Below are 25,117 nucleotides of genomic sequence, written 5' to 3'. Positions count from 1 at the left end.
AGTGATGATTGATAGCTGTGTTAAACCCCGCTGTTCTCCTCTCATAGGCTGCTCTGAAGAGGGCGGACCACCTGGAGGCCCTATTGGAACAGCAGAGGAAGCAGCTGCTCGAGAAGTGACTGACAGGAGGGCAGGACTTGAACATCATCTCCACCTCTTCTGCCTCTCTCTTCCCCTCATCACTCCTTCATCTGTTCTGTCACTTGGGGCCCCACTTTTCCCTCAGTTTTTTCTTTGGTCTGGTGGATGTGTTTCTGATGGACTAGAAAGAGAGAGTGAGAGAAACAGAGATATTGAGCCTGCCTGACTGTATCTCCGCAGACTTCTTGATAAAGACCCAGATATTAGAGACCGAGCCTGGCCTCTCCCAAGCAGGCCGAATACGGCCAGGGAAACGGGCTGGAGAGGATACCGTCTGCTGTTTTAAGAGCCTCTCACGCTGGAGGAGCCACAGACCAGGGGTGCTGTGATCTTTAACTGCCCAGAGGCCCAGTGGACTCCTGGAAGGACTGAACCGTACTCTACCTATAGGGCTTATAGACTAGGGGGCAGTGATCGTTTACAGTGCAGCGGCTCAAACAGTAAAGCAGTGAACGAACAGAACCATTCTGTCCCCATAGGGGCCATGAACCGGGAGGGCTGTGTTCTTTAACTGCTCAGTGAACTCCTGGACGGACTGAACCATTCTCTGGAACCACCTCTGGAATTTATTTGAATTGTGAACCCCCCTAAAATCTGAAGGAGTGGGAGAGCCCGTTCCCCACAGAGAAGATAAGTTCCAGATGTTCTAAGCCAGCCCAGGCCTGCTCTGTGACAGTGTGAAGTTTCCAAGTAGGCAGAGAGAGGTGGAGGGGGCTAGGTGTTCGTTCTGAGAAGGAGGGAAGGGAATCAGCACCCCAACACCACCCTCTTCCCCTGCTGAGGTCCTGCAGTTAGTTGATCCGACACGTCAGTACAGAGTGCTGTTGAATGAAGCTGGGGCTCGAGGTTGCTCGTCATTGCCCTTTGTGTATGAGTTACAGATGTCTTTTTGTCCCGGTGCCCCTCTGGGCTAGTGCCAATTACAGGGTCTGCTGCCTTGGCTTGGTGCGACCCCCCCCCCTTTCCCACACACTCACTCACAATCACACCCTTCGCCCCTGCCCCCCTGGCAGTCACAAGCCCAGTTTAGCTCTGACAGGCAGATTTGTTATGAATGTCTTCATCCAAGTTAAATCTAACAATGAGTCTAGAAATAATACTAACCTTGGTGTTGACAAGTTGTATAGTGTACTGGGATGTCAATAGAAGGAAAGAGTGATGGATGGGTGTGGGAGTAATTGTGGAATGCAGAAAGAATAGACGGATAGGAGACAGTGAGGAATGATGCTCTGATAGTGTGTTTAATCTTATTGAGAGTCATGATTGCGGTGTGGGTTTTGAAAGTGAGACAAAACGAGAGAGAAGGAGAGGGCGATGAAGGAATGTGCATAGGAAGTGTTTATAGGATTAGGAAAGCTGAGACTGGGACTGACTGGGGTATGGGGGGCACAACACAAGTCTAGTGGTTTCATGTGACCAGAGACCCAAACCTAAAAGCTCCATGAGCCTGGTTGGTGTGATAGGATGGTAGTCTGAGGGCAACACTGTGACAAAAATACATCTAACTCTCACTGAAAGGGTACAACACGGACCCTTTCAGTGAGAAGTAAAGTAGCCCATAAACATCCAGGGGAAGGAACTATCAAACTGGTTAATGAGATTTTCAGAAGCCGTCTAGGTACTTCCTAGCTTTGCATGTCTCTTTTATCTTGTATGTTGTTTTTATATATATATATATACTTTTATGCTTTTTTTGTTTACCCGTTAAAAAAGTGTCATGTTTTGTATGCCCCACTCAGAAACTAGAAACAGTTTTTGTTTTTAATTTTCAGTCTGAAACAGTGTACTTCTGGGTAACATCATATCCTGAATGGAAAGAGGGCCGAGGGGGGTTGTGGAACCTGGAATGCGACCCAAATGGCACCCTATTCAAATGGCACTCTAGTCTAAAGTAGTGCCCTATATAGGAAATAGGGTGCCATTTGGGATACAACCTTGGTGCTTCAGTGAGAAGCAAATCCACCAGGAAGTATAGTAAGCCTTGTATTTAGGTGAAAAAAGAATGTGACAGATGTTATTCTGTGTGGTTCTGCTCACTCGGCCCTCTTATCTGAATCTATTTCAGATATGTTCTATTTTTCATATTTATTTGCTATTTCTTTAAATGTATTTTACCGTCTGATCTGATGCTCTCGTAACTGGCTCCCGGTGTGTTTATCCTTTACATACAAGTGCTATGCACAAAGTGATGGGTTTTACTGAAGTCTAATTTTCATTTAGTCTCCCATTAACATCAATGCATGACTAAGTGGAAGTTTGAAGTTAATGATTACAATGCAAGCAGCCCTATTCCAAGATGGTGCTTGTGTACCTTTTTCGTTCACAGAAACACTACACATCCATGTCCAGTCTGAGCTGTACAGTTAGTGATGCTCCATGGTGCCATCTTATTTAGGATGGTATGTGTTTAGTATGTCAGGTTTTGCTGATGGGAAATCTAGAGGATATAGTGTCAAAAGCCAATATTACGGCTTCCTTGGAGTGTGATCTATGGGTCTAGTTTCTCCTTTTTAGCCTCGTGTCTTCTTGGCTTTTCAGTTGGGGGAGGTCTGACAGTGAAGGCTCAACAATGGCAGCGCTGTCACATACTGTTTCTCTTCATCCTATTGAGTGGAGGCGGGCAACTTCCAAAAATTCACAAATATTCCCAAACTTCAGACACAAAATTCCACTCTTCTAATCAATATCACAGAAGCATTTCAATGGCAAGGCTTTGAATGGCAGTTAAGTCACCATGTGTTTCTCTCATCTTTAACTTCATTAGTTATTAGTCATTGGTTACATCCTAAATTGCACCCTATTCTCTATATAGTGCACTACTTTTGACCAGTAGTGCACTATATTGGGGATGTACATATTTCTGTAGCCATGGTAGAGATTACATGGTTTGCATGTGGAATTGGCTCCCTATTCCAAATATACTGCACTACTTTTGACCAGGGGCCGCATTGGACTCAAAATTAGTGCACTAAATAGGAAATAGGGTCCCGTTGTGGCCACAGCCTTGATCCCTACCATTCCTCAGACAGTTGGTACTGCGTCCAGGGTTATTGGCCTCTTTGCCCAGAAGGGTGGCAGCATGACTGGCATGCCAGTCCCACACGTGCCAATGAGTCCTGCCTTTGTGTGTGTTTCACTTTGACCTGGGATGACCTCCGTGAAACACACACTCGCTCTCACTTGTACCCTTCATTTGTGTTGAATTTGAAATCTGACTTTCTTCACAAACCACTCCAGCTGTCTTTGATTGTATTATTTGTGTTCAGTTTTTGATATATTGTTGTTTTAATGTACCCCCATGTGTTCTTACTTGTAGCTCCTGGTCTGAATCTTAACTAGGCTCTACTTTCGTTGTTGTAGTTTAGTTGCATTGTTATTCATGGTGATGGTTTGAAACTGTGGGGGGAAAAAACTGTTGACTGATCCTCAGTAAAAAGAGAATAAAGAAGAAAAGCCTATTTGGAAGAGTCCCAGAGTCTCTCGTCTTTATAGTCGCTGTGGGAAAACAAACAATTGCTCTCTTGTTTAGTCTCTCCGAGACGATAACATTTTCTCAACCAATCAAATGCCATTCCATGACCTTTGGAATTGTGCCGTGTGTTTTGATTAACTGGAATTTCTGTTGTTTTGTGGTGAATAAATCAAATTTACGTGCCTAAAATGTTATGCATGATTTACTGTATGGATGGTATGTTTGTTGATAACCGTCATTAAGGAATTGATTTCTTACACTCGTATCTGGAGTGGAGAGGTCAAAACACCTAAGGGTTGTCATTTCCATACATCTGGAAAGACGTCTGTAGCTGACCAGACTGTACTGACCCACTTTCCTTCCACTTCTTCTTTGCCCTCTCACTCCTCACTACTAAAGCAACCGGTGGTGCGTGTTGAAATGCCTCTGCTTTCTGTAGGTTTTCTCCTTTCCTTCCAGAGAGGAAGCCATACCTAGAGGATTAGACTAGGACAGCCTGTTAGCTGATCTCTGCTCACACAGAGACGGAGAGCTCTCACTTCCCTTCAAGGTCCCTGCTGACTGGTATTGTGAAAGATGGGGGAGGGGAGAGGACACATACATTTTGGGGCTGGAGGGCTAAAGGGTAACTACTGATAACCTCTCTCTGTGTGGAGATGAGGAGACGTGAAGTCTCCAGTGTTCTCCCCTTTGACAAGAAGAGAACACTCTTCCAAGGGCCCGAGGGACGATCTGCATGTTGCTGTATGCCCCTTGACACTTTCTTTTGTTTGTGTTTATAGATGTCATGTGTGCGTGCGTGTTTAATGTATGCCAGGGGCTCAGCCATCTTGACTTTCACTGTAAGCTAGGCTATGATTCAAGCCTCAACACGTTGGGATCATAGCAAGGCTCTTCCGCTACTGCGTCTTCTCATGTCTGACTTTTTATTGCAGCCTGTGGCTGTGGTAGAAGCCCCCCCCCCCCATTCTTTCTCTCTTCTTCCCCGACACTGAGGGAGGGTTTGACCAATTACCAGCAGCTGTTGCTCATTTCACAATAGTCCCGCCCATGCTGTGCCAGGCTCGAGTGTAGCCTGTGCTACAGTTTACTTAGTTAAAGAAGACTTCTTCTGGCGTAGAGGATTTTCTACTGTCACTACTGACTGTACTGCTTAGTACAGGACTGCCACTAAAGAAGACTAGTCACAGGTGAGAGGATATGGGGACATCTTGAAATACTTTTCTATGTTTAGTTTTCTGTTGAGACAGGAAGAGAGATTTCTCAGAGTAGCGACTTGCTGTTTCTGTGAGGATGGTGTAGTCATAACTTGTTACTGAGCATAATGTATTCAACTTTGACAAAGACCATGAAAGTTTGCTGTGCTTTTTTTCTCCCCCACTTTTGGGATAACCAAAAATACTTTTAGGAAATAAAGGTATTTATTATCATTATTAAACTCAACTGAACAAAAATCTTGGCATTGCTATCAACTATCCAATCAATATTCTTTAAGACCTTTTAAGGGAAAGTGTTTCTGTTTTTAGAGACATGTTGAACAGGGCTAATAATGAGGACCTAGGTGTTCCTTCCATTCCCTAGCCATCTATCTTCAAACAAACACTGAAGAATAAGTCAGGAAAAGTACATCAGTGACATCTGATGCCATCTGTGTTACAGCAGTTTGATACATTTGCGCTGATGTATTCATTGTAATTTGGTATGTTTTAACGATGGAGCATAACTAAGAGACTTAAGTAGCCTAGTTGGTTAAAGATCAAATTTTTTCCACCCTGTGCCATGTTTTCCACTCTGTGCTGTCTTTACCCTGTCATTGTAGTCAGCGTGAGGTGTGGTAGTATGGTCACATGGACATCAAATCAAATGTTATTTGTCATTTGCGCCGAATACAACAGGTGTAGTTACCGTGAAATGCTCACTTTACAAGCCATTAACCAACAATACAGTTCAACAAATGGAGTTAAGAAAATATTTAGTAAATAAACTAAAGAATAAAATAAAAAAATGCTAATGCCTTGACACTACCAGAGTAACTGAGTTTCAGATAGTTCCTAATGGTTTGTCACAGGGAAGGGGAACATGAGAAGGAAAAACATTGGATGCACCCCAAATAACACCCTACTGCACTGCTTTTGACCAGGGCCCTTAGAGTAGTGATGTGATTCTGGTTTCATGTTGTTGCCATGACCCTCTTGTTCTTCTCTGGTTGAGGATTGGGCAGGGTTGTCAGAAATTGTACATTTGGCAGTAACGCTGCCCCCAGTGGTGTAAAAATACTTTAAACTACTTGAAACCTCTTAAGGATCCGCCCCTTTTTGTAAATCTTTGCCTAAAATGACATACCCAAATCTAACTGCCTGTAGCTCAGGCATTGAAGCAAGGATATGCATATTTTTGATACCATTTGAAAGGAAGTTTGTGGAAATGTGAAAGTAATGTAGGAGAATATAACCACACACAAAGTGAGAAAAAAAAATGTACACACTATTTACAATTACAGTATTTAGAACCACGCTCTACACAAGATTGTGCTGCTGGTCCCAAGTCTCTTTCTGCTGTGAAACACTTTTCATCCTCTACTTGTAGGCTGGCTGGGTATTCACACCTCCTAGATGCCCGGGCGGGGGTTTGTTGTGGAGCCAGAAAGAGCAGCAGTCAGACTAAGTAGGGATGGAGGACTTGAATGTGGTCTCTTTGAAGTCAGTCTTTACCACTATTGAAGATTTTTTTTAAATCAGTAAGAACTCATTTTTATTATTTATTTGATTGAACCTTTTATTTTAGCAATACATCAAATAAACAACACATCTATAAACATGTATTGGTAAGATAGCGCCGAAGAGGATGGCAGACTTTTACATGCCCCCAGCCGATTGTGTTGATTTGCATTTAACTTATTTTTTAAATTATTTTGTACATAATGTTGCTTCTACCGTCTCTTATGACCGTAAGAACTCCTAGACATCAGGACTGTGATTACTCACCACAGACTAGCAGAATCCTCTTTTTCCTTTCACGACTCTGACGAGCCCGACGCAAAGGATACACTGCTTCCTCAGGATCAGGCCCCGATCCCCTTGATCTGCGTGAAGAGGAAGCGGAGAAAGACGGGGCGAAGGTCGTAGGCGATCGAGTAAACCCCCACTTCCCTCCATTCTGCTAGCAAACGTGCAATCTTTGGACAATAAAATTGGCGAGTTACGTGGAAGATTAAACTACCAACGGGACATTAAAAACGGTAACATCTTATGCTTCACGGAGTCGTGGCTGAACGACAACAACATCAACATACAGCTGTCTGGTTATATGGTGTGCCAGCAGGATAGAACCAGCGGCATCTGGTAAGACTAGGGTCGGTGGTCTATGTATTTTTGTAAACAACAGCTGGTGCACGATATCTAAGGAAATCTCAAGCTATTGCTCGCCTGAGGTAGAGTATCTCATGATAAGCTGTAGACCACACTACCTACCGAGAGAGTTTTCATCTGTATTCTTTGTAGCTGTTTACATACCACCACAGTCAGAGGCTGGCACTAAGACAGCATTGAATGAGCTGTATTCCGCCATAAGCAAACAAGAAAACACTCACCCAGAGACGGCGCTCCTAGTAGCTGGAGACTTTAATGCAGGGAAACTTAAATCCGTTTTACCAAATTTCTATCAGCATGTTAAATGTGCAACCAGAGGGAAAAGAACTCTGGACCACCTATACTCCACACACAGAGACAAAGATCTCCCTCGCCCTCCGTTTGGCAAATCTGACCATAATTCTATCCTCCTGATTCCTGCTTACAAGCAAAAATTAAAGCAGGAAGCATCAGTGACTAGATCAATAAAAAAGTGGTCAGAGGAAGCAGATGCTAAGCTACAGGACTGTTTTTCCAGCACAGACTGGAATATGATCTGGGATTCCTCCGTTGGCATTCTCACCTATGTGAGAATGCTATTCATTGACTACAGCTCAGCGTCCAACACCATAGTGCCCTTAAAGCTCATCAATAAGCTAAGGTCCCTGGGACTTAAACACCTCCCTCGGCAACTGGATCCTGGACTTCCTGACGGGCCGCCCCCATGTGGTAAGGGTAGGTAACAACACATCCGCCACACTGATCCTCAACACAGGGGCCCCTCGGGTGCGTGCTTAGTCCCCTCTTGTACTCCCTGTTCACTCATGACTGCAGAGCCAGGCACGACTCCAACACCATCATTAAATTTACAGATGACACAACAGTGGTAGGCCTGATCACTGACAACGACGAGACAGCCTATAGGGAGGAGGTCAGAGACCTGGCCGTGTGGTGCCAGGGCAACAACCTCTCCCTCGACGTCATCAAGACAAAGGAGATGATTGTGGATTACAGGAAAAGGAGGACTGAGCACGCCTCCATTCTCATCGACGGGGCTGTAGTGGAGCAGGTTGAGAGCTTCAAGTTCCTTGGTGTCCACATCACCAACAAACTAACATGGACCAAGCACACCAAGACAGTTGTGAAGAGGGCACGACAAAACCTATTCCCCCTCAGGAGACAAAAGATTTGGCATGGGTCCTCAGATCCTCAAAAGGTTCTACAGCTGCACCATCAAGAGCATCCTGACTGGTTGAATCACTGCCTGGTATGGCAACTGCTCTGCCTCCAACTGCAAGGCACTACAGAGGGTAGTGCGAACGGCCCAGTACATCACTGGGGCCAATCTTCCTGCCATCCAGGACCTCTATACCAAGCAATGTCAGAGGAAGGCCCTAAAAATTGTCAGACTCCAGCCACCTGTGTCATAGACTTCTCTCTGCTACCTCACAGCAAGCGGTACCGGAGCGCCAAGTCTAGGTCCAAGAGGCTTCTAAACAGCTTCTACCCCCAAGCCATAAGACTCCTGAACATCTAGTCAAATGGCTACCCAGACTATTTGCAGTACCCCCTCTTTACACCACTGCTACTCTCTGTTGTCATCAATGCATAGTCACTTTAATAACTCTTCCTACATGTACATACTACCTCAAATAACCGGTGCCCCCGCACATTGACTCTGTATCGGTACCCCCTTGTATATAGTCTCACTATTGTTATTTCACTGGTGGTCTTTAATTACTTGTTACTTTTATCTCTTATTTTTATCTGTATTTTTTTTAAACTGCATTGTTGGTTTGGGGCTCGTACGTAAGCGTTTCACTGTAAGGTCTACACCTGTTGTATTCGGCGCATGTGACTGATAACATTTGATTTGATATTATATGGAGAACACTGTGGTGAAGTGTGTGTGTACCAATTATATATTTTTTTAAATTAAGTATATTTTAGCAATTACATTTACTTTTGGTACTTATGTATATTTAAAACCAAATAATTTTTTACTTTTACTCAAGTAGTATTTTACTGGGTGAATTTTACTTTTACTTGGGTCATTTTCTATTAAGGTATCTTAACTTTTACTCAAGTATCACAATTGGGTACTTTTCCCACCATTGACTCTACCAGCACTGTGTTTGATGAGGGCTTAGCCTATTCAGTTCCTGTACCATGATGCATCAGGGGCCATAGCAATAAACGGGCCAAAGTAAATACCCGATCCATCCTGTCCCTATAATCAGAGGGATATGAAAGAGAAGGGTGACCCTGTATTATGTGGACAGAGGTCTATTTAAAAGGGGTTATTGGGAGCAACTCTGGTGAGAGTTTCTTTCGCTCTGTTTCTCTCTCTCTCCAGTGACATCAACATTACACTCACAAAAGTTCAAAAGGAAAAGAGACACTTCAAATGTCATTATGGCTACTATATACAGTGTTGTAACGACGTACAAAAGGGAAAATAAATCAACATAAATATGGGTTGTATTTACAATGCTTTTTGTTCTTCACTGGTTTCTCTCTCTGTCCGTCTCTCCCCTGTTGCTCTCTCTCTCTGTCTGTATCTCCCCTATTCCTCTCTCTGTGTCCGTTTCTCCCCTGTTGCTCTCCTGTCTCTGTCCTTATCTCTTTCTCTTCAGACGGTCGTGGGGTGAGAGGGGCCCCGGAACAGAGAAACTCTGGACTAATTTACAGTCAAATCCACCCCTGGCCCTCATCTCTTTTCCCGTTGCTCCCCTGAAAAACCCAAACATCCTCCTGAGAAGGACATCAGCGACTCCCCTCTACTCCCCCATCCTCCTCCCCCTCTGCCAAGTTCTCATGTTCCTCCTCCAGGGAGGTTGGAGAGCAGGGGGCACACACGTGGCCAGCTGCCCAGGCTCGGGGCCACGGTGACAGACATGGTGCTCAAGAGGAGGCTGGGGCTGTGCTTCCTGGCTGTAATCTCCCTGCTGGTCATCTACATCCTGTGTTTGAGCGTGGAGATCACCGTCCCCTGGCGCATGGTCAACCTGAACCTGTCACACTTCCCTGGTCTTGGGTACACACAGGAACCAAACAGGTAAACAAAAACAACAATGCACCATTGACCCAGTGGAATATACTATGTGCACTGACATTTTTTCTCCCTTTTTCCTAAAATTCATCCTAGTCATTTCCCTTGGTTTGCCTAATGAGCAGCCATTCTGAGGGAAATGGCTGAGATCATGGAGAATAAAATGCTCTGTGGTTTTCTCTAACCACTACGTTCTTACTGCAAGTTGTATCATTGTGGTTTTCACAATGGAGCCACACAGCAGCACCAGCTAGACGAAATAGATAAAGAGAATGAAGAAAAAAAACATTCTGGTGTTCTTTCGCAGGCAGTAGTCTCTCTGAGTCTTGACATGTGAAATGTAAGCCTGGTAGTAATGGGTGAGCGATAGTCTAGTTTTAAAAGCATGGTTGTGCAGATAAGATGCATTAAGAGAGTGACTCTCTCTGTGTGTCTCTGTCTCTCTCTGAGAGGTCTATTTCAGAGACTAAATGATACGTTTGAGTGGTTTGCGCTTTAGCAGGTCTGTCATTATAAGCTGCCGCCTGCCTGCTTAACGTAGCCCTTGGGTTTTACTAAGCAACAATGGGCAGTGCTTTTTATATAAATGCCTGAGTCTCCAAACAGCCCTGCTGTGCTTATCCTTTTTAGTTCCAAACTGTGGCTCTCCAAATGCAGTAGTCGATGTAGCTTGCTGTAATAAGAAAGGCCAGTAAATGACAAATACATTTGCACTTCTAATTCCTTGTCACCTTTTGATCTCAGGTTCACCATCATCTGATTGGGTTTATTACATTGTTTTTTTATTAGTATAAATCTAATTTTAATTAGCACATGCTTCGTAGACAAGTGGTGTAGACTAACAGTGACATGCTTACTTATGGGCCATTCCCAACAATGCAGAGGGGAAGAATGCAAAATATAACCTAGTAACACGAGAAATACATATTCAATGAGTAACAGTAACTTGGCTATATATAAGGGGTACCAGTAGCGAGACGACCTGCAGGGGTACGAGGTAATTTAGGTAGATACAGTATGTATATAAAGGCAGGGGTAAAGTGACTAGGCAACAGGATAGATAATAAACAGTAGCAGCAATGTGTGTGTGTATGTTGGAGTGTCAGTGGCCAAAAGTATTTGGACACACTTTTAAATTAGTGGATACTTTTGACTATGTAGCGTGAGTGTGTGTGGGTAGAGTTCAGTGTGTGTGCATAGTCAAAAATAATTGACGCAGAAAGGGTCAATGCAGATAGTCTGGGTAGCTATTTGCTTAACTATTTTAGTAGTCTTATGGCTTGGGGGTAGAAGCTGTTCTGGAGCCTTTTGGTTCCAGACTTAGTGCTCCGGCACCGTTTGCCGTGCGGTAGAAGAGAGAACAGTTTATGACTTGGGTGGCTGGAGTCTTTGACAATTTCTAGGGCCTTCCACAGACACCGCCTGGTATAGAGGCCCGGAATGGCAGGGAGTTCAGCCACAATGATGTACTGGGCCACACACATTACCCTCTGTAGTGCCTTGCGGTCAAATGCCGAGCAGTTGCCATACTAAGCTGTGACGTAGCCAGTCAAGATGTTTTCAATTGTTCAGCTGTATAACTTTTTGAGTATCTGAGGGCCCATGACAAATCTTTTTAGCCTCCTGAGGGGGAAGAGGCATTGTCGTGCCCTCTTCACAACTGTGTTGGTGTGTGTGGACCATGATAATTCCTTAGCGATGTGGACACCGAGGAACTTGAAGCTCTCGACCCATTCCACTACAGACCTGTCAATGTGAATGGGGGCGTGTTCGGCCCTCCATTTCCTGTAGTCCACAATAAGCACCTTTGTCTTGCTGACGTTGATGGAGAGGTTGTTGTCCTGGCACCACACTGCCAGGTCTCTGACCTCCTCCCTATAGGCTGTCTCATCGTCGTTGATGATCAGGCCCAGCACCGTTGTGTCATCGCCAAACTTGATGATGGTGTTGGAGTCTTTGTTTGGATGTTCCTTTCTGCTGAGACTGGATTCTTCTGGATCTGATTGGTTGTCCAGAGTGGCCAATCAGTGTTGAGCAGCACCATGGTTACCTGAGGCTTCAGCTGCTAGTGCCAGATGGGCCTTTCTGTTTATGGATTATATAGTATTATAAAACGGGTGGTTTCGAGCCGTGTCATATTCCATGGTTATGACAAAAAAATGACGTTACTAATTACATTGGTAACCAGTTTACATGGAGTGCCTGGATACAGCCGTTAGTCGTGGTATATTGGCCATATACCACAAACACCAGAATACCTAATAAGGCACCTCTGGTGTTTGTGGTATATGGCCAATTTACCACGTCTAACGGCTGTATCCAGGCACTCTGTGTTGGGGACATGGGGAAGGGGAATACTGTAATATTTACTATAGTTTAAAAAACGGTCTTGTTTTTACGGACTTGTCACTGGCATAATTTAACTGTTACTAGAAGACCTTTGCTTGTGAGAGATTGTGAAAAGTAAGCTGGCTTTCTACAGCAAAAATAAATGTTACAAAGTGATTTAATATGTGATTTGTTTCCATTATTAGCAGCAGGATATGGTTAACTTGGAGTAAGCCAATGAGACCTTCTATGATCACACACAGAGTTAGTAACCACAGCAATTGGACATTGTTACACTGACCAGGAGAGTTGGTGTAACAATGCGCTATCCCTTTCTGCTACAGGTTTGACCATTGCTGTGTTGTTTTGTCTTACACTAGGTCACATGACTCTGAAGACTCTATTGACGGTAACACACCGTCAGATGGTTTGGACAGCCTACACACTGGTTCAACACCAACAACACATTTAAGGTTGAAGGTACAGTCCACATCCCCTGTCGGAGTCAGACCCTCAATGAAACCTGGAGCCAGGTCCAAGACTACCAAGGGTCAAAATATTAAAGGTGCTCTCCTCTCCAATTCAACCAAACCAACAGAGCCACCCTTCATTGGAGACAGTTACTACAGCGAAGTTGCCCCACCTCAAACTGTGAGTTGAAGTTCCCCTTTCTGATCTGTTCCTGTTCTTTCACTTGATCTGCTTGGTGTGATTGTGGCCTACTTTAGAGACCTTAGAAGGGCTGTGATCTACTTGCAGTCAATGTTGACTGATTTGGAGGAAGTGCTGAGGGTTGCACTTTCAGTCGTATGGGTGGCTATGCATGGGGGCACTGTCAAAATAATGCCCCACACTGCTGTAATTAGGAAAATGGATACTCAGTCAGATGACATGGTTGATACTCGAGGTAACAAACAGGTTATACAACCCAAAACGTAATTCATACAGCCATTTGATACGCTTTGGGCCTCTCCGTGTTACATTGTGTGGAAATCGGACAGTTGTTTTGTCACGTCTTTATATAGTACAGGTCTGTGTGGTACAGTGGGGGAAAAAAGTATTTGATCCCCTGCTGATTTTGTACGTTTGCCCACTGACAAAGAAATGATCAGTCTATAATTTTAATGGTAGGTTTATTTGAACAGTGAGAGACAGAAAAACAACAAAAATATCCAGAAAAACACATGTCAAAAATGTTATAAATTGATTTGCATTTTAATGAGGGAAATAAGTATTTGACCCCTTCTCAATCAGAAAGATTTCTGGCTCCCAGGTGTCTTTTATACAGGTAACGAGCTGAGATTAGGAGGACACTCTTAAAGGGAGTGCTCCTAACCACAGCTTGTTACCTGTAAAAAAGACACCTGTCCACAGAAGCAATCAATCAATCAGATTCCAAACGCTCCACCATGGCCAAGACCAAAGAGCTCTTCAAGGATGTCAGGGACAAGATTATAGACCTACACAAGGCTGGAATGGGCTACAAGACCATCGCCAAGCAGCTTGGTGAGAAGGTGACAACATTTGGTGCGATTATTCGCAAATGGAAGAAACACAAAAGAACTGTCAATATCCCTCGGCCTGGGGCTCCATGCAAGATCTCACCTCGTGGAGTTGCAATGATCATGAGAACGGTAAGGAATCAGTCCAGAACTACACGGGAGGATCTTGTCAATGATCTTAAGGCAGCTGGGACCATAGTCACCAAGAAAACAATTGGTAATACACTACGCAGTGAAGGACTGAAATCCTGCCGCGCCCGCAAGGTCCCCCTGCTCAAGAATACAGTAACAGGCCCATCTGAAGTCTGCCAATGAATATATAAATGACTGAGAGGACAACTGGTGAAAGTGTTGTGGTCAGATGAGACCAAAATGGAGCTCTTTGACATCAACTCAACTCGCCGTGTTTGGAGGAGGAGGAGGAATGCTGCCTATGACCCCAAGAACACCATCTCCACCGTCAAACATGGATGGTGGAAACATTATGCTTTGGGGGTGTTTTTCTGCTAAGGGGACAGGACAACTTCACCGCATCAAAGGGACGATGGACGGGGCCATGTACCGTCAAACCTTGGGTGAGAACCTCCTTCCCTCAGCCAGGGCATTGAAAATGGGTCGTGGATGGGTATTCCAGCATGACAATGACCCAAAACACACGGCCACGGCAACAAAGGAGTGGCTCAAGAAGAAGCACATTAAGGTCCTGGAGTGGCCTAGCCAGTCTCCAGACCTTAATCCCATAGAAAATCTGTGGAGGGAGCTGAAGGTTTGAGTTGCCAAACGTCAGCCTCGAAACCTTAATGACTTGGAGAAGATCTGCAAAGAGGAGTGGGACAAAATCCCTCCTGAGGTGTGTGCAAACCTGGTGGCCAACTACAAGAAACGTCTGACCTCTGTGATTGCCAACAAGGGTTTTGCCACCAAGTACTAAGTCATGTTTTGCAGGGGGGTCAAATACTTATTTCCCTCATTAAAATGCAAATCATTTTATAACATTTTTGATATGCGTTTTTCTGGATTTTGTTGTTGTTATTCTGTCTCTCACTGTTCAAATAAACCTACTATTAAAATTATAGACTGATCATTTCTTTGTCAGTGGGCAAACGTACAAAATCAGCAGGGGATCAAATACTTTTTTTCCCCCACTGTACAATAATACCACTAGTTCACTGTTCATCAGCCTTGATGCTGATGTTAATGGAATGATTTCATGTTCTACAAGGACGTTAGGTGTACGTGTGTGGGCGGGCGTGTGTGTGAGTGGATTCATTTCCATTAAATATGTGGTGGTGTTCTTTTTTGGCCATGTACCATGACAGGATATGAAGTCATATTACACATTCTCCCAGACTGTTTTTTTGTTGCTTTACCTGCTTTGTGTCAACTCCATAGAACAATGTTGTAGCGTCATCCCATAAACTGCCAAGAAAAAGACAGACAAAATAAAGTTGTTACTCAAGACTTTCTTATAACATTGAACATTTCATATGAACCATTGCTGAGGTTTAAAAGCAAAACAGTCACTTCAGTTCAAGGATGTCTGCTTCCATTGATTACTGTTATTTTTCTTGTTAATGTGGACATAAAATGGTTGCAAAAGAGAGGAACTACTGGTGTTCTCTATATGGTGTTTTCTCAAAGAGTGTTTCTTTATGGTGTCTGGCATAAGACCGATCCACCCGTACGGACAGACAGTGGACGATAAAGGAATACCATATGGTTCAATTCTATCGCCAAGACTCAGCTGCCCTTGCATGTCGTAATTGACTCCTAAGATTCCATAACACATGTCATAAGTTATATGACAAAATAAATTACACAATTACTGAATTAAAATTAGTTATTGCTGACATTATAATTAGATAATTGTAGTGCAATGTTTTTTATTGAGAACAAACAGAGGGTTTGGGGATGATACAGTGAGGTTGCATCCAAAATATCACCCTATGTATATAGCAAATAGGGTGCCATTTGGAACGTAGTCAATGAGTTTTCCACGTGTTCTTCATAACCGTTATGTCTCTCCCCAAGAATGATAATTCTCCACATCCCTCTAGTCATTATGCAGCTCTTCCACTGTAGAACTTTAAATTACAAGATACAGTTAATTACTTCCATTGAGAGTCATACAATTTATAATGTTGCAAAGTCTGTCAACTGGAACAAATATTGCTGGCGTTGTTATGTGCTGCTATGTAATGATAACCATGAATTTGAGTTGTGACTGTGTTTTGGTGTTGTGTCCCTTACTATAAAACTAAAACACAGGAAGTGTGTAGTCTCACAGTAGGAATGCAGATTTAGGTTCAGTTTAGCCTTTTAGATCATAATGCACATGGACGGGTTTTAAAGATGGTCTGAGATGTACTCATAATGGATTCAACAGGAACTTTCAGTCTTCAATAAGAAGACTGTTTTTTTCCCCTGCAGGACTGTCCAAACAGTATTCGTAGCAGGGTTCCCCAGACAGACTTTGGGGTGAGGTATCTGGGCAGGATCCCTGTCCTCCAGTGGGCCAAGCATGCCACTCCAGAACAGTACCAGCGCCTCAAACTGTACCCAGGGGCTCACGGCTGGGGAAACCTTGACATTGACAGTAAGTACTTTCAATACATGTTGACATGTGACCGTTGTTTCAATGCATTACTTCACACCAATGCTTGGACAAGTCATGTTAATATTAATAGTTACAGCAACGACTACAAATAATATAGTTACACAACATTGGCTACAGTAAGACAGACAGTCCGTGGTGTTGGCGTTAATGTGGGTGACTAACACACAATGTGGCCATTGTCTAGCTGCAGTCCCCTTTGCTCCATGGCCAACACAATAAAGATTGTACATGGGTTCAGAGATAGGAGATACAACCCTTTATGGTCAGTCAATAGGACATCCTCTTTACAGATACACTACCGTTCAAAAGTTTGGGTTCACTTAGAAATGTCCTTGTTTCTGAAAGAAAAGCAACTTTATTTGTCCATTTAAAGTAACATCAAATTGATCAGAAATACAGTGTAGATGTTGTTAATGTTGTAAGTTACTATTGTAGCTGGAAATGGCAGATTTCTTTAATGGAATATCTACATGGGTGTACAGAGGCCCATTATCAACAACCATCACTCCTGTGTTCCAATGGCACATTGTGTTAGCTAATCCAAGTTTATCATTTTAAAGGCTAATTGATCATTAGAAAACCCTTTTGCAATTATGTTATCACAGCTGAAAACGGTTGTGCTAATTAAAGAATCAATAAACCTGGCCTTCTTTAGACTAGTTGAGTATCTGGAGCATCAGCATTTGTGGGTTCGATTACAGGCTCAAAATGGTCAGAAACAAAGAACTTTCTTCTGAAACTCGTCAGTCTATTCTTGTTCGGAGAAATGAAGGCTATTCCATGCGAGAAATTGCCAAGAAACTGAAGATGTCGTGCAACGCTGTGTACTACTCCCTTCACAGAACAGTGCAAACTGGCTCTAACCAGAGGAGCGGGAGGCCCCGGTGCACAACTGAGCAAGAGGACAAGTACATTCGAGTGTCTAGTTTGAGAAACAGACACCTCACAAGTCCTCAACTGGCAGCTTCATTAAATAGTACCCACAAAACACCAATCTCAACATCAACAGTGAAGAGGCGACTCCGGGATGCTGGCCTTCTAGGCAGAGTTCCTCTGTCCAGTGTCTGTGTTCTTTTGCCCATCTTTGTCTTTTCTTTTAATTGGCCAGTCTGAGATATGGCTTTTTCTTTGTAACTCTGCCCCTAGAGGGCCAGCATCCCAGAGTCGCCTCTTCACTGTTGACGTTGAGACTGGTGTTTTGCGGGTACTATTTAATGAAGCTGCCTGTTGAGGACTTGTGAGGCGTCTGTACATGCAAATCTCTTAGCTCAGATCTAGAAGAGTAAATGATGGAATCATTCCACTGTGTTCACCCCATAGACTGTACAAATAAAGATTTACCCACACCTTGCCTCAGGCCCCATCTGGTGTTTTGCAGCTATGGGGACAACAAGACACATTCAGTTGAATGTGTAAGAATCGTCCATTGGGTGATTTGCATTAGACAAAGATCTTTGGCAGAGAACCATAGATTGGCTCCCTTTATGAATATATTTTTTTATTACTTTGGAATGCATTTATTGCCACAAGCAAGGCTTTTTATTTGGGACTGTGTGGGGATTAAACCTGCCAATAATTCTAAAATGAATCTCAGAGGCCTTTGTAAAAAATGAAAATTAAATGTTTTTTTCTTTTGTTGTGCAAACAGCTCTAGTGTCGACCCTGTCTGTTCTCAACACATCGGCCAACTGGCACATGTTTGATGACTGGGATCGTCGTAGCAACGGCTCGCAGTGTGTCTGCTGTGCTGTCGTGGGCAACGGAGGGATTCTGAAGGATTCAAAGAAGGGCCGGGAGATTGACCAACATGACTATGTCTTCAGGTGAGAGACACCTTTTTCGACCTTGTTTAGTCTTGACTTCCTCAATATTCTATGAACGAGGTTAGACCATCTTAGGTTTTTAAAACTTTTCATTCTACAGGTTCCTTGTAATGAGCATTACCACGTTAATGTGACAGTTGGCATTTTTACCATTAGGATGGTCCGTTCAAGGGCTCCTTGAGAGTCTGGAGATTACAATGAGGCATGTATCTGGTTGCTGTGGTTACCAAAGGGTCTAAGTGGTCATTTATTTTCCAACGGTCACTGATAGTGTTCATGTTCATTCATGCTGCTGTTCTAATTGATCATTGACAATTTTCCTGTGTTCTAATTGGTCATTGACAGTGTTCTGTTCCGTACCTCTGTTGTGATTCCAGGACCAATGGAGCTGTGACTAAGGGCTTTGAGCAGGATGTGGGCTCTAGAACATCCCTCTACACGTTCTCCACCAACACCCTCCGTAACTCCATGAAGAGCTACGCCGGAGTGGGCTACAGAGGACCCCCGCTCTCTGAGGTGAGACCTTCCATGATGTTGATGGTTCACAATCAAATTGACTCACTGGGAATAAACATCATTTGTGGAATAAAATGTATTAATTCACTAATTAATCCATCCATTCTTTTCATTCATTCAATGACAAACTCTTTATAGTCTGATTGTATTCACCTCTCTCTCTCTCCCCCCCATCTATCCTGTAGGAGACTAGGTATGTCTTCCTGCCAGACCATGACAGAGATTATCTGCTGATGAAAGCAGCCGCCACACACACTCCAGTAGAGAGAGGACCAGAGAAGAGCAAAACGTAAGATGTGGCATGGGTTCACATCCATGGAGACAGTTTTGATTTCATTCCCCACACAGCATCCATGTGGACTGCCACTGTAATTGAACACCCTCAATGTATTCCTTCTTTATTTACAAATGTGTCTTGTATACTGTTAGCCATATTGATATTTCTTTGTGCAGCTTGTGAATAGAGGCCTTCATTTGTTTTCTACCTCAGGCCACCCACATACTTTGGAAATAATGTGAGTGTAGAAAAGTTCAAGATGTACCATCCAGATTTCATACGTTACATCAGAAACAGGTGAGTAAAAGAGGGGGAAATAAGTGACTTATCTTTGTGCTATCTTTTGGGCTTCCGTGTGGCGCAGCGGTCTAAGGAACAGCATCTCAGTGCAAGAGATATCACTACAGTCCCTTGTTCAAATCCAGACTGTATCACATCCGGCTGTGATTGGGAGTCCCATAGGGCGGCGCACAATTGGCCCAGCGTCATCCGGGTTTGGCCGGCGTAGGCCATCATTGTAAATAAGAATTTGTTCTTAACTGACTTGCCTAGTTAAATAATAATATTTAGGATAGTTGTTGTGACTCATCAGAATCACACCAGAGCTCTGATTACACACACCTGGACATATAAAACTCCTTTTGAAATGTGAAACTCAAGTGTTTTGGGTGGCTAGACCAAGCACTCTTCTCACAATGGCTAAATAGGACCATCTGATGAGGAGGTGGTTCAAAATATATATGAATCTAACTCACCGTGCATGTCGAGTGCCAGTGCCACGAACCCAAGGGTCACGTAATTAGAATGATATCTAAATGAATGAACCATGTCAGGCTTCCATCAGGATATAGTGTGACTCTGTTTCGGTGGATACTGAAAAGGACAAGTGTTGTATATCGTTAGCTCTCCTCACAACAACGAAAAGGTGGTAGCTAGGAGTGGTCTATCCAACACCTTTTCTCCAACAAGGGCATTTTAGGATAGAATAGGATCAACTTTATTGTACCTGAGAATATTTTCTCTGACACTATTTTAATATTTAGTTTGAAGTAAATATGTGCACCTGCAGTGTGGTTGTTAAATGGTTTTCATGTTCTGAGTAGGTTCCTCCGAGGCCATGCCATGCAGACCAAATACAAGAACATATACCGTCCATCAACAGGTGCTGTGATGCTGCTGGCTGCTATGCACACCTGTGACCAGGTACGGTATGAGCTACCACAGCCACTAAACAGTAATTGCAACACTTCATATTTGAACAAGACAAGACCGGTTATGACCACTGACAGTAAAAGCACAAGGTAAACTGTAACTGCAACACGTTGTATTAGTTAGTTACGACCATGTACAGTAAAAGGGCTCCCGACTGGGGCAGCGGGTAGGCCGTCATTGTAAATAAGAATTTGTTATTAACTGACTTACCTAGTTAATTAAAAAATCTTAAAGCACAAGGTAAACCGTAACTTTGTATTAGTTAGTTATGACCATGTACAGCAAAGCACAAGGTAAACAGTAATGTTATATTAGTTAGTTATGACCATGTACAGCAAAGCACAAGGTAAACAGTAATGTTATATTAGTTAGTTATGACCATGTACAGTAAAAGCATAAGATAAACAGTAATGTTATATTAGTTAGTTATGACCATGTACAGCAAAGCACAAGGTAAACAGTAATGTTATATTAGTTAGTTATGACCATGTACAGTAAAAGCATAAGATAAACAGTAATGTTATATTAGTTAGTTATGACCATGTACAGTAAAAGCATAAGATGACAACTAGTGATGTGGTGGTAAAAGAATTGGTTGGTAAACTCTGATCGCCGGTCACGGTGAAAAAAAGTTAAGCTCCCTTTACTTTCAATGCATTTTTACGTAAAAGATGGGTAAACTGTTTGGCAAAATAAAAAGGTGGATAAACTGCATTTTTACCCTCCACTACACCATTGATTATGACTCCCTGGACATGACTGCACTTGCCTTACGGATTAACAGTACTTACTCTGGCCCTGATAGCCTTCAATTAGACCTGCAGCGTGCGGCTCAGATCACTAATGAAAGCAAAGGTCCATAAGGTAATCATTGTGCTTGAGTTGTGAAACACTTGACAACAAGACGGTGACTGCAACAACTAACCTATCCCCCCCCCCTTTCCTGTCTCTCTCTCTCGCTCTCTGTCTGTGTGCATGTTGAAAACAGGTGAGCGCGTACGGCTTCATGACTCCAGACTATAAAAACTACTCTGACCACTACTATGACAGCAGATATCACCCTGTGGGTTTCTTCATCAACCATGACCTGAAGATGGAGATGACACTGTGGCAGCAGCTCCACCAGGCAGGCCTCATCACGCTCTACATGCACCAGTGATCTCAGGAACTAACTCACTCCAGGTCACTATGGCAATGACCACATTAATGACATAAGTCTATGGTAATGACTCCGTTTCCACCACTGGCTCCCAAGGTTTGCCAACCCCCAGTAAACTAACTGTTGCAACTATGAGATTTATAGAAAAATTACTCCACGTCTGACTTTGTCATTGCCTGCCATGTTGGAGGTTAGCCAATACTTCTGTGAAAATGGTCTCCATGGAGACGGGCTTAGCCTATCCTCTTGAGACGTCTCTAACAGGGTGGAGGCTGGTTGCCAGGGAGACAGTCATAGACTGTTGCTGACACTTGCTGAGATACCAGGAAAACTGACAGATTCTTTTCATTCTGGGCAAAGATTGTTTTAGACTGCACAGCTGAAGATTTTATCAATGATTCATTTTGGACATATTTTACCAAGTAATATTTATTAGCCTTTTTATATTATTTTAAGACCTTTTTTAGTATTTTTAAACCATTTCAGACAATCAGCTTTTGTGGGTCTTAGTCAGACGGATGTTTCAAAGATCACTGCCCTAAATACTTTCGCACAGCACTGCCGGCAGTAGTCATGGTCTATTCTGATAAGTAGTCAGATTATTTTCACATGATATTACTATGTTTCTGTGTGGAGTCAGTGTAGAAGTGGGTCAACAGACAACTCAAATGTTTGACCAAAGCAAAGCTGAGGGGAGAAAATAACATATATATTTTTTGTTTTGAAAAGTTTATTTTTTATGAAATATGTTTTTAAAATGTATTTTACTTTCACACTTTAAAAAATTATAATGATAAAAGTTTCCTTATTAATATGAGAGAGCAATGCTACATAGACAAGATCTTTTACCCTCCCTCTACCTTTCTCACTCATCATTATTCACAATTCATTCAGGATTATCTGTAATCATGGTAGCATCCACATTAATGTAGAAGTGTTTAGAAATATATTATATTCTTATTTATAATAAAAGTGACTCTATTGGGCACAAAATAATCTGAAACACTACCAAAACTAACTGCAAATGCATCCAACAAGTTTGTAGAGTCACAAGCTTGATGTAGTCATTGCGTGCTAGGAATATGGGACCAAATATTAAACTTTTACCACTTTATTTATAAGAATCTTTAGGGTTGTCAATAATTTTGACCCCTACCTTTATAGAGAGATAGAAAGTATTACTTGTTAAACAAAATCTGAGCAATTGTAAGTATAAAATATAATTCTCCCATTTTCTTGCATACATTATCGATCCGTATTTTAATTATTTATTTTACACAGTCGTTATTGCTCATCTTTTTTAAGGGTGTCAATAATTTCGGACCCCACTGTATGTTGACAAGGGATAGGGCTGTTGCTGCTGGGCCGGCCACCTACTTAAAATACCCTCTACCCTCCCTCACTGCCCTAAATACTTTCGCACAGCACTGCCGGCAGTAGTCATGGTCTATTCTGATAAGTAGTCAGATTATTTTCACATGATATTACTATGTTTCTGTGTGGAGTCAGTGTAGAAGTGGGTCAACAGACAACTCAAATGTTTGACCAAAGCAAAGCTGAGGGGAGAAAATAACATATATATTTTTTGTTTTGAAAAGTTTATTTTTTATGAAATATGTTTTTAAAATGTATTTTACTTTCACACTTTAAAAAATTATAATGATAAAAGTTTCCTTATTAATATGAGAGAGCAATGCTACATAGACAAGAACTGTATTTCTTTTTCATACTACCACCAGTGTGTGCCTTAATGTGAATCTCAATATTTTGTCTGCAAAATGAGTTGTCGTTGAGGTAACTGGGGAAACTATTTGAAGTGAAGGAAGATGTTTCCACAACAACTCCAAAAGGACACTGTCAGTGGCCTTTCTCTTCGGGCACTCGCTCCCAGAACATGAATGGATGTTTCCAAGGATCTCCTGGAAAATTGGAGTATGTGTGGCTGGACTAGACAATAGAGCACCTGGACTTCTCAAAGCTAGCTCAGGGCTGGATTCGTTAGGTACCAAACAGAAGACAATGGACTGAAACAAGGAAGGACTACTTCAACTCCTCCAATAAGAAACATTTATTTTAGTTTTCTGTTGCAAAGCATTTTGCTATGCTGTGCCCTAATGAGCACGACCCAGAATGAATAGTGACAAAGGTCACAGAAGTATCATTGTTTCTGCTGAATATTGATGCCTGATGAATGAGGTCATTCAGGACCTGAGAAGAACATTAGATTCATCTGATCACTGTGACAATAGAGTTGATCTCTGACTGAGACTTTGCATGCTCACCTCCACATGGGAAGTGGACATGCATGTGGAAAATGGTAACACCTACCACGGCTCACTCTACATGTGCATAAAATATATGTGGTGCAGGGTAAAGAAACCAAAGACCCTACAACAGAATCAATGAATTAGCTTATTTTACATTTTTGTTTTATGTCTTTTTAGAATAACAATCCTTTAACAATGACATTAAATGGTTCAGGCTTTCCTCTACGGAAGACTCACATCAGACATTAGTTTTCAATATGTACAGAAGATGTGGTAAACTTTTTTGTTGTTGATGGAGTTCATTAACAGGGGGAATTGGGTTGAGGGGGAGTTCCTCCATAATGCAAATTTTAGAGTGGATGTTTTTAATGTAATTGAAATCTATAAAGAAATTGAGAATGAAAGTTTGTATGTCTTGTATTTCTATTTTGATAGAATGTCATGTTAGTAATCTGAACATAATTAATGCACCTCCTAAGTAGGCAATAGGGTTAATAGGCTGTTAGGAAAAGCAGATTAGGAACACACACCACCATCGAGCAGTTTTGTATTAAGGCTTTAACAGCCTGTATAGTGCCCTCAGAAAGTATCCTTGACTTTTTCCACATGTTGTGTTACAAAGTGGAATTAAAATAGATTTTGTCAACAATCTATGCAAAATACTTTGATGTGGAAGAAAAATTTGAACATTTGTTAAAAAAAAAAGTAAAAAATAAAGCACTAATGTATCTGGATTTGGATAAGTATTCAACCCCCTGAGTCGATGTTACAATCACCTTTGGCAGTGATTACCGCTGTGAGTCTTTCTGGGTAAGTCTCTAAGAGCTTTCCTCACCTGGATTGTGCAATATTTGCCCATTTATTATTTTCTAAATTCTTCAAGCTCTGTCAAATTGATTGTTTATCATTGCTGACAACCATTTTCAGGTCTTTCCATAGATTTTCAAGCCAATTTAAGTCAAAACTGTAACTCGGCCACTCAGGAACATTCTCTGTCTTCTTGGTAAGCAACCAGTGTAGATTTGGCCTTGTGTTTTAGGTTATTTTCCTGCTGAAAGGTGAATTCATATCCCAGTGTCTGGTGGAAAGCAGACTGAACCAGATTTTCCTCTAGGATTTTGCCTGTGCTTAGCTACATTCCGTTTATTTTTTTATCCTGAAAAACTCCCCAGTCCTTAACGATTACAAGCATACACATAACTTCATGCAGCCACCACTATGCTTGAAAATATGGAGAGTGGTACTCAGTAATGTACTGGGTTTGCCCCAAACATAACAGTATGTGTTCAGGACAAAAAGTTAATTACCTTTGTCAAATATTTTGCAGTATTACTTTAGTGCTTTGTTGCAAAGAGGACGCATGTTTTGGAATATTTTTTATTCTGTACAGGCTTCCTTCTTTTC

At 42.3% G+C, this 25,117-nt stretch overlaps 2 protein-coding genes across 3 annotated transcripts in view; both read left to right on the top strand.

Annotated features, from left to right (window-relative positions):
- cep131 (centrosomal protein 131) overlaps positions 1–3,609 on the top strand; it is a 53,159-nt gene extending 49,550 nt beyond the window's left edge. For both annotated transcript variants that reach the window (XM_014212660.2, XM_014212657.2), the window contains one exon: positions 48–3,609. In XM_014212660.2, coding sequence (XP_014068135.1) covers positions 48–119 — 72 coding nt within the window. In that variant the 3' untranslated portion in view covers positions 120–3,609. The remainder of the gene's footprint in view (positions 1–47) is intronic.
- Positions 3,610–4,581: 972 nt separating this feature from the next.
- On the top strand, positions 4,582–24,117 carry st6galnac (ST6 (alpha-N-acetyl-neuraminyl-2,3-beta-galactosyl-1,3)-N-acetylgalactosaminide alpha-2,6-sialyltransferase). Its single transcript, XM_014212670.2, has 10 exons — positions 4,582–4,803; positions 9,597–10,018; positions 12,721–12,991; positions 16,273–16,438; positions 18,108–18,282; positions 18,660–18,798; positions 18,984–19,087; positions 19,289–19,372; positions 20,179–20,278; positions 21,276–24,117. The coding sequence occupies exons 2-10, from the start codon at positions 9,858–9,860 to the stop codon at positions 21,444–21,446; spliced, it is 1,371 nt and encodes a 456-aa protein (XP_014068145.2). The 5' UTR covers positions 4,582–4,803; positions 9,597–9,857; the 3' UTR covers positions 21,447–24,117.
- The last annotated feature ends 1,000 nt before the right edge of the window (positions 24,118–25,117 follow it).

The sequence above is a fragment of the Salmo salar genome, chromosome ssa01 (genome assembly GCF_905237065.1).
Source record: "Salmo salar chromosome ssa01, Ssal_v3.1, whole genome shotgun sequence".
In the NCBI taxonomy this organism is placed as follows: Eukaryota; Metazoa; Chordata; class Actinopteri; order Salmoniformes; family Salmonidae; genus Salmo; species Salmo salar.
This window is presented reverse-complemented; position numbering and strand designations above follow the sequence as displayed.

Coding starts and splice junctions, on each gene's coding strand:
- st6galnac (XM_014212670.2), top strand. CDS start 9,858: ATGGTGCTCAAGAGGAGGCTGGGGCTGTGCTTCCTGGCTGTAATCTCC. Junction 18,283..18,659: donor CAACATGACTATGTCTTCAG/GTGAGAGACACC, acceptor TTGTGATTCCAG/GACCAATGGAGCTGTGACTA. Junction 19,373..20,178: donor ATACGTTACATCAGAAACAG/GTGAGTAAAAGA, acceptor TGTTCTGAGTAG/GTTCCTCCGAGGCCATGCCA.